Source organism: Geotrypetes seraphini, chromosome 14 (genome assembly GCF_902459505.1).
Source record: "Geotrypetes seraphini chromosome 14, aGeoSer1.1, whole genome shotgun sequence".
Classification (NCBI taxonomy): Eukaryota; Metazoa; Chordata; class Amphibia; order Gymnophiona; family Dermophiidae; genus Geotrypetes; species Geotrypetes seraphini.
Genome location: NC_047097.1, coordinates 73681956 through 73694366, shown reverse-complemented (window position 1 = coordinate 73694366; position 12411 = coordinate 73681956). Strand labels below are relative to the sequence as shown.

The 12411-nt window shown below is 40.8% G+C and overlaps 1 protein-coding gene across 5 annotated transcripts in view; it reads right to left on the bottom strand.

Moving 5' to 3' along the window:
• The window catches only part of ZWILCH (zwilch kinetochore protein), an 89515-nt gene that overhangs the window by 64642 nt on the left and 12462 nt on the right, over positions 1 to 12411 (bottom strand). For all 5 annotated transcript variants that reach the window (XM_033920234.1, XM_033920236.1, XM_033920232.1 and 2 more), the window contains 6 exons: positions 11944 to 12143; positions 9858 to 9931; positions 8093 to 8248; positions 5459 to 5533; positions 4962 to 5052; positions 3347 to 3399 (listed from right to left, as the gene is read on the bottom strand). In XM_033920234.1, the coding sequence (XP_033776125.1) occupies positions 3347 to 3399; positions 4962 to 5052; positions 5459 to 5533; positions 8093 to 8248; positions 9858 to 9931; positions 11944 to 12143 (649 nt within the window). The remainder of the gene's footprint in view (positions 1 to 3346; positions 3400 to 4961; positions 5053 to 5458; positions 5534 to 8092; positions 8249 to 9857; positions 9932 to 11943; positions 12144 to 12411) is intronic.

Genomic DNA, 12411 nt, shown 5'->3' with positions numbered 1-12411 from the left:
TGATGGGGGGATGACATTGGGAAAAGGCAACCTAGAAAAGGACTTGGGGGTTTTGGTGGATAAAACAATGAAACCGGCAGCACAATGCGCAGCGGCCTCAAAAAAGGCGAACAGAATGTTGGGCATTATCAAAAAAGGTATCACTACCAGAACCAAGGAAGTTATCCTCCCGCTGTACAGGGCAATGGTGCGACCGCATCTGGAGTACTGCGTCCAGTACTGGTCGCCGTACCTAAGAAAGATATGGCGATACTCGAGAGGGTCCAGAGAAGAGCGACCAAAAATGATAAAGGGCATGGAAAACCTCTCGTATGCTGAGAGGCTGGAGAAGAGGAGACTTAGAAGGGGATATGATAGAAAACTTATAAGATCATGAAGGGTATAGTGAAGGTAGAGAGAGACAGATTCTTCAGACTGGCGGGGGCAACAAGAACTAGAGGACACTCAAAAAAATTGAAGGGAGATAGGTTTAGAACAAATGCTAGAAGTTCTTCTTCACCCAGAGGGTGGTGGACACCTGGAATGCGCTTCCAAGAGGGGGTGGTTGAGCAGAGTACGGTTTTGGGTTTCAAAAAGGGATTGGACGAATTCCTGAAGGGTAAGGGAATCCAGGGGTACAATTAGAGGGTTACTATACAAGACAAAATGCTCTTGAGTAATAGATCACTACAGGTCATTGACCTGGGGGGCCGCCGCGGAGCTGGACTGCTGGGCATGATGGACCTATGGTCTGACTCGGCAGAGGTCCATGCTTATGTGCTTATCTTCCTTCATCCCCTTGGTTCAGCTTTTCTCTTTCCCTTCCCTACTATTTATTATTTCTATAGTGCTGAAAAGGCCTACGCAGCACTGTACGTTTTAGCATACAATAGACAGTCCCTGCTCAGAAGAGCTCACAATCTAATTTAGACAGGACATTACAGGGTTGGGGAGATTATGGTAAAGGAAATGATACAGTGGGTCTAGGTATCCGACAGCAGTGAGTAGGAGTTAAGAGTTGAAAGCTGTTTTGTTTTGTTTTTTTATTCATTTTCATATATCAACAAGTGTAACATGGAAATTTAAAAAGATCACATAAAACATACACTTGAATTCCTTTCATGTATCACTGTAAATACAATATATTATTCTGTATTTATAAACAATAATACTTAAAATATCTGTATTACCTAATATGTAAAATAATTGTTAAAATTTAAACCCTTCTTTTCCCTCCCCTCCCAATACACATAACAATTATAATAAAAATAATGACAAATATTCTATGAGATAAATTAAATAAAATGAATCCCACCCCCTCCCTTCTTAAGATTTTTATTATGGGAAATTGATTTCATTCATTACAAATCTTCTGAAACTTGCCAAAATAACCTCTCTGTGTTGCTAATGCACGCTCCATTTTATATATATGGCATACGGAATTCCACCAGAAGTTATAGTTTAAGCTATCATAATTTTTCCAGTTATATGTAATTTGTTGTACTGCTACCCCAGTCAGTATAAATAAAAGTTTGTTATTGTTTGAAGAAATTTGACTCTTTGCTCTCATTGCTGTGCCGAATAAGATAGTATCATAAGTCCAAGGCAGTTTAAAAAATGTGGTTCTCTCTTCCTTCCCTCTAGTCCCCTTCCCATGGGTCCAAACATCTCTATCCCCTCCCGTTCAGCGCCCAGGTGTGGGTCTGGCACCTCTTCCATCCCTCCAGCTCCACTCCACCCACTACATGGGCCCAGCACCTGTTTCCCTCCCCTCCAATCCCCAGACAGATCCAGCAACTGTCTCCCCTCCCTTCAGCTGGTCCATCAGCCCAAGCAACTCCTCCCCCTTCATTGGTGCAGCAAGCAGCCCCCCTCCTCCCTCTCTCGCTCCTGATGGGCAGCAAAAAAACAAACCCAAACAAAACAACAAGCCTGCAAACTCTCCTGGATCAGCCCCTTCCGGGGCAGGTCTACCAGCCTGTTAGAAGCTTCCTGTACACAGGGCTGCTCTGACCAGAACCTTCTTGCCACAGAGTCCCTCCTTCAAAGGTAACCTCCAGCTGGAAGTTACATCGGTAGGAGGGACCTCGGCGGCAAGAATGTTCTGGTTGGAGCAGTCCTGCGACCACAATAGGGGCCGACCCAGGAGAGTTGCAGGTTTGTTTGGTTTGGTTTTTTTGTCACCCGCCATCAGGAGGGAGAGAGGGAGGGTGCGAGAGTGGCAGGCTGTTTGGCCCACAATAGGGAGGGAGGGGGGGGCTGCTGCTGCACCCACAATCGTGAGAGGGGCTGCTGGACGCGCGATCACAAGGAGGGCTGCTGACTGGGAGGGGTGGGAAGGGAGGCAACTCACAGCAGATGCTTTACTGCGGGGACAAGGGCGGTGAATAGCCTTGTCTCCATACCCACAGCAACTAGACTTTTTTTCCCCCCGTTTCTGCAGGTTATTTGCGGCTAGCCGCAGGTTAACAGTCACTGTGTCACTCTCTAATCTGATTTGTTTCTACTTATGGGAAGTGATTATCAGGCTCTCAGCCCTCCATTTGATAACTTTATATAACATGTATAATTCTTTGTATACATTTAACTCTACACAAAATTCTATGTAACCTAGAACTCCAATTAATGAGGATTTTGTGGATATTATAAATGGCATATAACATCAAAAGGAGGGACTGAAGGAAATTATAAACCTCTGTTTTCTACTGTTATGAACTGTACAGTCAGCATCCAGTGTTTCTTACTGAAGGCCATTGCTAACCTACAAAAGGGAGGAGGGGGTCTGTACAGAAAATACTGGTTATCCCTTGGTGCCTGGTAAGGAATGTAATCTTGCTCTGGATGGCTGGGTCTTTCTGTCTGGTCCCTTCAATGACATTGAATCTCTTGTTTTAATCTTTCCTCCTGTTAGTAGCCTAGGCAAGCTGGTATCATGAAACTTTAAAAGCGGTTTGTTTGATTGAATAACGTGGCCTAATATTTTTGCTTGTACTTTTGATATTTCTAGTTCACAGCTGGAAATATTTCTGTTCCAATCTGGGTGTTTCATTCTGGGTTGCTTTGGGGCTATTCTTCAGCGTGCAAAACCCATCAGTCTAGGCTGGTCTGGAGAGTCACTAAGGAAATGCAATCTACTAAGCTAGCATTTGTCAATAACTCACAATTACATTTTTCCCAGACAAAATGTTAACACTAATAGGATGTTTGTATTTCTCTTCTCTCAGTCTTATATCATGAGCAAATCAGTCATCCAGACCACGAAGATGGTGCCGATGTTAGCAGCACATGATAAAAAGACACATATCTGATAGAATTATTGTAAATGCAGCATAGAACTAAATGAAAAAATTATAAAATATGACATTACCTCAACCTCTTTTTTAGTTGCCACACCAATGCCATTGAGTTTATTCTTTAAATCTATGAAAGGAAAAAATAAAATGTTTGTACTTAGTATTCTCTTAAAAGAACACTGTAGGATTAAATGTACCGACGTATAGCCTTGCTGAGCTTATTGAGTGAGCTCAGAGCTGCTCATTCCTGCAGCTCCTTGGTGGATACAGTTAAGGGGGCAGTTGGGAGTAGGGTATGGATTGAGGGCCATATCAAAAAGGTGGGTTTTCCCTATGATTTTAAACAAGGGAAGGGAAGGGGACTTGCAGACAAACTCGGGTAATCTATTCCAGGCATGGGGCAGCTAGATGAATAGGAACGAAGCTGGAATTGGCAGTGGAGGAGAAGGGTACAGCTAAGAGGGGCAATCTGCATCTCCAAATGCCTGTTACTTGGCACTGCTGCTCTCATTCAACATCAAGTTACAGAAAGCAGTCGTTTTACCAGGTTCCCAAAGCAAACAGTTGGCCTACATCAATTGGGTGTGTATGCATATTTACAAAATAGTAGCACAAACCCCACAGAAATCCCGCTTACATGGAAGGCTTTAAGCAGGCAGTAAGTAAAAGGTGTGTGTAAACCATGGACTGACCGCTCCACACCAAAATTCCTCCCAGAGCATGATTTAGCAGTTCTATAGCGCTGCCAGACGCAAACTGTCCATTACATTAGCCATGTAAGAGACTAGTCTCTGTTCGACAGAGCTTACAATCTAATCAAACAAACAAATAGGTCAATTGGGGGCAGGGACTTACAGTGGCTACCTTTACAAGTGGGTTGGAATTTACTTCAACTATACATATTTAGACATTACCTAATCTTATATGCCACGTCACGCCACTATTCATTAAGGTCCACTGGCTTCCATAGAAAATCCTTCTATTAACATTCAAAATCTGTTCCACAGTCCCAGACTTCATGAATTCCATATACCCCCAAAGGTCCCTCCGCTCCATATCTCAAAACCTATTCGTGATTCCATCCTTGAGACACATCCAATTCAATGCGCTCAAACTCTTTTCTCGGTTACAGCTCCTACCCTCTGAAACGCTACGCCAAACTACTTAAGAGAAGACACATCTTTACCTGGCTTCAAGTCCAAATTTAAAACCTACTTGTTTATAGGACGCTTTGAACTGTATAACCGTCCTGCTAAGGACGTGACTTCCCTGAACTTTATTTATTTATCTGACACCTGATCCCTTTCCTCGGGTTCTTCCAATTTGGGCTTTTCTATCTTAAATAATGTAGTTCTACCAGTTTCCTCTTGTTCCAGTTTGTCTGTTTGTCTTGTTAAGTCTATGGTGTTCTGTATTTATATAATATATATATATGTACTTTTTAACGTACATCGCCTTGAATATTTGATTTGGCAGTATAACAAATTTTAATAAAGCTTGAAACTTAATGAGGTCTTCTACATATGTTTTATGCACAAAAATATATCTCCAAAGTGGAACTAGCTCATGGTCGCAAGACGTTATCAGCAGTAGAAGCACCAATTGAACCCTGGCTTCCCTGAGTTCTCTAACCACTAGGCCATTTCCATCTCCACTTTATATGGTTTGCCTTATAATGAGTCAAGTTACCATTCAAAAGTTCCTGGACAAGTTCAACAGCTGTTCTGCTCTCCAAAGTCTCTGGCCACTCTGTCATACCAGTCTTCAAGCTTTCCACCAAACACCTAGAATACAGAGGAAAACAAAAGAACATAAGAGTTGCCATACTGGGACAGACCAAAGATTCATCAAGCTCAGTATCCTGTTTCTAACAGTGGTCAACCCAGGTCACAAGTATCTGGCAAGATCCCAAAGATAAAACACATTTTTATGCTGCTTTTCCTAGGAATAAACAGTGGATGTCCCCTAGTCCATCTTAATAGTAGCCTTATGGGTTTTTCTTTTAGGAAGTTATCCAAGCCTTTTTAAACCCCGCTAAGCTAACTGCTTTTAATACATTTTCTAGCAACGATATTCCAGAGTTTAATTACACATTGAGTGAAGAAATAGAACTCTGTATATCAGTTTTCACTTATTCTTATTGGTGATTAAAAATTGAAATATTTCAGCAACTTCAGATGTGTACTCACAAGCAGAAAATCCAGTTCTTTATAAACCTGATACACTGGACTTTGTGGATCCCCAGGTTCCAGTTGAATATTCTGAAAGAACAAAAAACCTAGACGTAGTCTTAGACATACTGCAGGGATAATCTAAAGTTTGACAAGACTGCCTAGGCAGAATATATATGTTGTCACTTAGGAGAACTAAATACCAGATAACCACTGCAGACACAAAGTACAGACCCTCACACACTCCCCCAGCTCTGTGATAACAAAAAAAAAAAGTTTCAAGCTCTATCTTCGCGGTGAGCATGCACAGACCATCTACAGGCAAAGGAGATGGTCTGCGCATGCGTCAGGATCACTGGAGAGTGATTCATGCGGTCGGTGGGGGGCGTGCCTATGATCGCCCCATTTGCATGAAGACGCCTTGAGAATTCGTCGGCCTCCAACGGATTGGACACAAATCGGGAAGTTAAGTGAATCTAGCCTTTAATGTTTGATCCAGTTAGTTAAGCCTTTTCTGGGGAAAAGAAGAAAAGTGTAGTGAACAAGGGACAGGGAAGGAGAGGTGAGGGTAGTATCATACCAGTTCCAGATCCAATTCAATCCAATCGCTTCATGCCTCAGGGCTATCTACACATCTCTCTCAAATGCAAAGTCCTACATGTGTGAAAAAAGCAGTTCTTAGATTATTCCTAGGACCTCAGCGACATCACTTAAGGCTCAAAATAACTTTCATAGCCTCTTAGCTTTCTGTGTTTCCATCATCATTGGTCCTTATTAGATTTCCATTTTTCACGTCCTTGGGTGGTTAATAAATAAATAAATAACGTTTCTAAACTTTTCTTTTCAATGACTACATCCACTGTGTTTTGCTCAATTGCTTTTTCAAGGACATTCCCCTATAATAATACACAATATACTGTAACTAGTATATTACAATCATAACATATTGGTTAATACAAATCGATATCAATTTTCTATTTGCCTTTCTCTGCCGCACACGCTATCAAACCCCAGCTCTTTACTGATCCAAGATGGTGGCAGCCTTTGCCCCACTTTACATCACTCATCCAAGTCACCCAATCACAGATTTCTTCAGATAAATCAGTGATGCCCACACAAAGGGCAGTTTACATAACATAACATAACATAAAAACTCACTTGTACACCGAAAATACCATTAAGTTCTATGCTGTTCACAGAGACAAGTAATACAAATGAATAAACATCCAATATCTAACTTCCGAAAGTTTCCGTAAAAAGATGCGTCTTTAAGGCATGTCAAAATTATTGATACGAGCTTGAAAGTGTGAATATGCGAGTCATATCCCTAATCCATGAGGCTGCCTGAAAAGACAGCAATCGTTCCTGGAATTTCTTATATTTACATCCCTTTACAGGAGGAAACGAAAATGATGAATGAGATTTTCTAGAATGTTTAGAATTTGTAATAATGAAAGATTCCATAAGATACTCTGGAATTAAGCCTGTTTAATACCGTAAAACAAATACAGCCAAACTTAAATTTAACCCGTGACTCAACCGGAAGCAAGTGCAATCAACGATAGAAATCTGTGACATGGTCATACTTCTTTAATCAAAAATCAGTCTTAACTGCTGCATTCTTAATTATGCGTAGTCTTTGAAGATTTTTTTTGAGTGCCAGCAAGATGAACAATGACCATGATTGAACCAACAGTCGAAGGAGTTAACATCAAAATATGCTCTAATAGTTCTTAGTTTCCATAGAGTATAGAAAACCCTTTCAAACCAACGAGTCAACCTGATTTTTTCATGATAAGGGTACGATCTAGAATTAGACCAAGTATCTTTATGATTGGCTGGATGCTATAGACTTTATCATTTAAAGCAATAGTCAGCGTTGGCAGTATGGGATTACAAGGAACAGACTCTTGCATTAGGAAGCTGAAGAAAGTACAGAAATTGTTGCAAACAAGGCGCTCACAGCCATTTCCAGACATCTATGGTTTCTGTCCAAGCACATGCCTTTTTTAATGACAGAATTGCACCAGAAACAAAGCTACCCACCGTTGCCAAACATTCCATGATATCTCGTGCATATAGATGAAACAGAACCTGTGACCTTTGAAAGTCTGTCATTTTTTTGATCTCTTCAACAAAAGTGAAAATATGATGATCCAGTTTAAGGAACTTTGGAATCAGGAATCCAAACTGACTGTTAATAATGCAGTTGACATGGCACAATGAAGTGTTAAGGGACTTGCAGTGGGAATCCAACTCACAACCTCAGAGTGCTGAGGCAGCTGCTCTAACTACTAGGTCACTCCCCACACAAGCTCAGCATTAAGGCCAAGAAGAGTCCCCGTTCAATACATACATCCACCATTGTTCTTTCAAATTCAGCTGAGGTCCTAGGAAGAATTTAAGGATTGTTTTGCTCAGGCGGCTTTGTGATGGAGAGGTTTTTTTGAATGAGGCATAAATCTAAATCAAAATACCTATCTGCTCAACTGACATCCAGTTCTCCAACTAGGGCAGAAACTGCACATTCTGCCCACCATCTGCTGGAGACAGAGGAATACTGAAAGGGCGAATCACACAGAAATATTGGTTTCTGAACTGGTCTGGTGAGGACATTAAGTAAAACAGATTATACTTGTTGGTTCTTACCAATGTTGCAGCTGATGTGAGTGGTGGTGTTTGTAAAATTTTATCCACATTATGCCATGTAAAATCCACATACACTTTACTCTCAGATTCAATTATTGAGTTCTCCACTGTGGCACTTTCATAAAGATTATACTGAGCAGAGCCCTTGGTTGCAATCTGGAAGAAAAATATGTTTTAGACAAAAATTCCTGATGAAGAGGCTGGTTTACAATGAATCTTCTATACAAGTGTGGCAAGTAGCTGGTAGCAGCACCTTGCACAAATGTGGTGCATGCCCACACTCACATAAATTGCAGGTAAAAGTCAAAATACTTGATTTATGTACACAAAGGGCCTCTTTTCCAAAGCCTTTTAGCGTTTAGAGATTTAAAGGGCTTCGGGGCTGTTGCCTTGCAGTAGCCGCTAGTGTGGCTTTGTAAAAGAGGGGGAAATTAGAGTCTTTCTTTCCCTCAATATAGTCACAGGAAATACTCCTAACAGGGCTGGCTCATAATGTCATCTTGGACACTTGTCTGGGAACACACTAAAATGAGGTACTGTCTGGATATACTTCAAGGTTATCTCCTATTGTGGCAGTCTTCTTACACGTATAATTAACACTTGGGGGCCGAGTTAAACAGGAAATACTTAGGCTCAGGTTACTGGCCTAAGAATTCTTTGCATGCTTTAATACATGTATTTAGTATATGCAGGACTAAACCATTTGCAGAATACTGCTATTCAGCTATTAGGTCATTTTCACATTAGGGATCATGCAACTCCTTTGTATTTAAAATTGATGTTAGCTCATAAAGCCTGTATATCATTGAATGACAGTAAAGTAAGCTCTACCCCATATTTCTAAGGCTCATTTGGCATCAACTAGAAATTCTGCATTTTTTTATTTGGTCCCAGTCTTACGGAATAGTTTACCATTAGAGTTGAGGAATGAAGAATCTTTAATAAACTTGAAAAAAACATTTAAAAGCTCATTACTTTCAGTTAGCTTTTCCATGTTCAGCTAACTGCTGAACATCTGCATTACAAAGCGCATATGTATCAGGAAGTATGTATGGATTAAGCGATCTACTTTTCTTGTGTTTGGTTTTTTTTTTTTCTCTCTTTCTTTCCTATTTTTAATGTTCTTTTCATTACTTCAATTGGATTATTTTGTAGCTTAAGGAGTATATAAACATATGCTACGGAAGTCTCTCCCTGATCTATTCTGCTGTGCTTGTGGACCCTGTAAAAATGATTTTGTTAATTTATTATATCTTACACAATTTACTTTGCACGTGCAAATTCCTACGATGGTGTGCAGCTGAAAACATGAGGGAGGTCCAGAGCCAAGTGGAGTCTTGGTCTCTTTCGGAGGGCGACTCTGTAACTCTTCATCCCACACTAAGGATTCACAATATTATTTAATATCAATGTTCTTCTTTAAGCATTGATATATGTTGCATTTTGCATATTACATTGGATCTATTCTGCTCTAGAGCATTTAACCTCCTCCCTGCCTGAGCCCCACCTCTTTGACTCAGTAGGTAAATTCCACCTATCCTAAGGTGCCTCCTAAGGAAACCTACCTCGGTACCGCTCGCTAAGTAAACATCTGTCTAAGAACCTGAATCCTGTCAACATTGCTTGTAAGTGTCCACTGATCAGGCGATCTTTCCCAGAAAGTAAAACTCTCTGAATTTACAAACACAATACATTTGCCCTGCCCACGAGCTGAGAGGAAACTCATACAAAGCACCACAGTTTCCATACTTGCTGGAAAACCTACAGCTGATGAATGTCTTCCTTTGTGAATTTTAATGAGGTCGCCCAGATTTTCAATAGTTTTCCCAGCCACAGGACCTGCAAAAATACAAGTAAATGAGCTATACCAGAATCTGAACTGCAAGAAAATGAGCAAATAAGGTTTATTTGCAGATAAGAAGAAAAGTAGTTGAGAATGAGAAAACTAACCTACATCATCCCTGTTCTCCTAGAACATGAGCTGAATGCAAGACTGCAAAAGGTTTTCCTTGCATTCTGTATTTATGGGAAAAATATTCTTTATAAATCTGTCTCTTAAACTTGTAACTTTTTTACACCCTAACAAAGCAAATCATTAATAAACCATCATCCTCTCCAAAATCTTGCATTGCAGGCTTAAGATAAGTGGTGAAAATCCTACTTTTGCACTGAGATACTGCACGGTAAAAGATCATTCCCCCCCAACAGGCTTTTAGGGCTCCTTTTACTAAGGTGCGCTAGCAAAATTATTACCGCCTGCTTAAAAGAAGGCGGTAGCGGCTAGCGCACGCTATTCCGCGCATTAAGGCCTAGCGCACCTTTGTAAAAGGAGTCCTTAATAAATAAGGAATTATTTAGCCCTGGACACTGAGAAAAGCAGGGACAGGTGAGAAAGTACAACTCCTTCTCTGATCCATCTAAACCGGTTGCCTCTTCAGGATAAATTGGTCTTTGAAGGGTCCTGTCCGGAATATCTTACTGGCTTATTTTGATTTCCCAATAGTTCTAAATCTTCTAGGGCGACCGAGTCCTGCTTCCTTCTTTTTCAGGGTACGCCTCAAGAGGATACTAGAGAAATCAGTTAGAATCAGAAATATTAAACTAAGGCCAGTAATGGGCAGACTTGGGCTGGAGAGGGCTTCAATAGTTGGGAGGGTGTAGATGGGCTGGAGTCGGTTTTGACAAAGATTTCGGCAGTTGGAACCAAAGCACAGGACCGGGTAGAGCTTTGGATTCTTGCCCAGAAATAGCTAAGAAGAAAAAATTTAAATTGAATCAGGTTGGGCAGATTGGATCGAAACTTAAATGTTTCAATCAGGAAGAGGGGAGACATGATCGAAACATTTAAGTACCTCACGGGACATGTCGAAGTGGAAGATGATATTTTCTTTCTCAAGGGACCCTCGGCCACAAGAGGGCACCCGCTCAAACTCAGGGGCGGAAAATTTCATGGCGACACCAGAAAGTATTTCTTCACAGAGAGAGTGGTTGATCATTGGAACAAGCTTCCAGTGCAGGTGATCAAGGCAGACAGCGTGCCAGACTTTAAGAATAAATGGGATATCCATGTGGGATCCCTACGAGGGTCAAGATAAGGAAATTGGGTCATTAGGGCATAGACAGGGGGTGGGTAAGCAGAGTGGGCAGACTTGATGGGCTGTAGCCCTTTTCTGCCGTCATCTTCTATGTTTCTATGTTTCTATTCGGGTCTTTATCTGTCGTCATCAGGTAGTTCAAACTTAGAATTCCTTGCCCAAGGATTTGTAGCTTTTGAATTCTTATTTTTCCTTTCAGAAATGTTTGAGACATTTTTCTTATATTACCTTTTGGGTTTTCTTCATATTCACTTCCCCTTTTAAAAAGCTGTGCAGCAATATCCCCGAAGCCCTTTAAATCCCTGTGGGCTTCGGAGCATTTACCACAGTGGCAACTGCTATTGCAGCTTTGTGAAAGGGGGGGAGGGGGGTTAATTTGTTTCAGGTTTATTTTAAAATTTGATATACCACCTTATTGTGGTTTGACATAATATAAAAACAAAGTATAAACAATCAAACGCACTGACAAACATTAAACTTACTGATACAAGATGGAGAAAGGCAGAAATACAATTTGTATAAAAAGAAAGAGGGGAAGAGGGATCAAGACAAAAGGAAGGGGAACAAAATATAAAATACTCTAGAATAATGTAAAATAAGCTAAAATGATGAAAAAATGGCAAGGAACAGATTTCCATTAGCATCCTTAAAAGGACGCCGAATGCGTTTTTAAAAAGAAAGGCCTTCAAGGGATGTAATTTCTCTTCTAGAATTCCAGATGGCAGGGGCCGTAACGGAAATCCTATCGGGAGTTACCTTTAGATGTTACTGTGTGGAGATTCATTCCAGTAATGTTGTTGCTGGCTTTGATCGGTTCTGCTCCGAGCCAACAAATGCCTTCAGGATCCAAGCTATCACATCGCACCCAGAGTGGAGGAAGCACTGCAACAGGACCGCCCTCACTCAGCTGAGTCATGTTTGGATTGTGTGCTAGAGTGTAGATGGAGAGTAACTGCCTGAATGGAAGAGACAAGGTAAGTGTATCATAGTCCTCCAATTTCCACCACCATAATATTTACCCTAAAGTTTGCTTCTCCGTCTACTTAGGATGGCAAATAAGGATCTTAGGACATTCCTAATCTGCTCAATTTACTTCCTAGTGCAATGAGATAAACAAATTAAACTCCAATTTTCTCTTCATCTTCTATGCTTATCCCAGACTTTCTTGTCTTCGGAAACTTTTGTTTTTTTTAAATTTATTAATTTATGATATCATTAAGTATA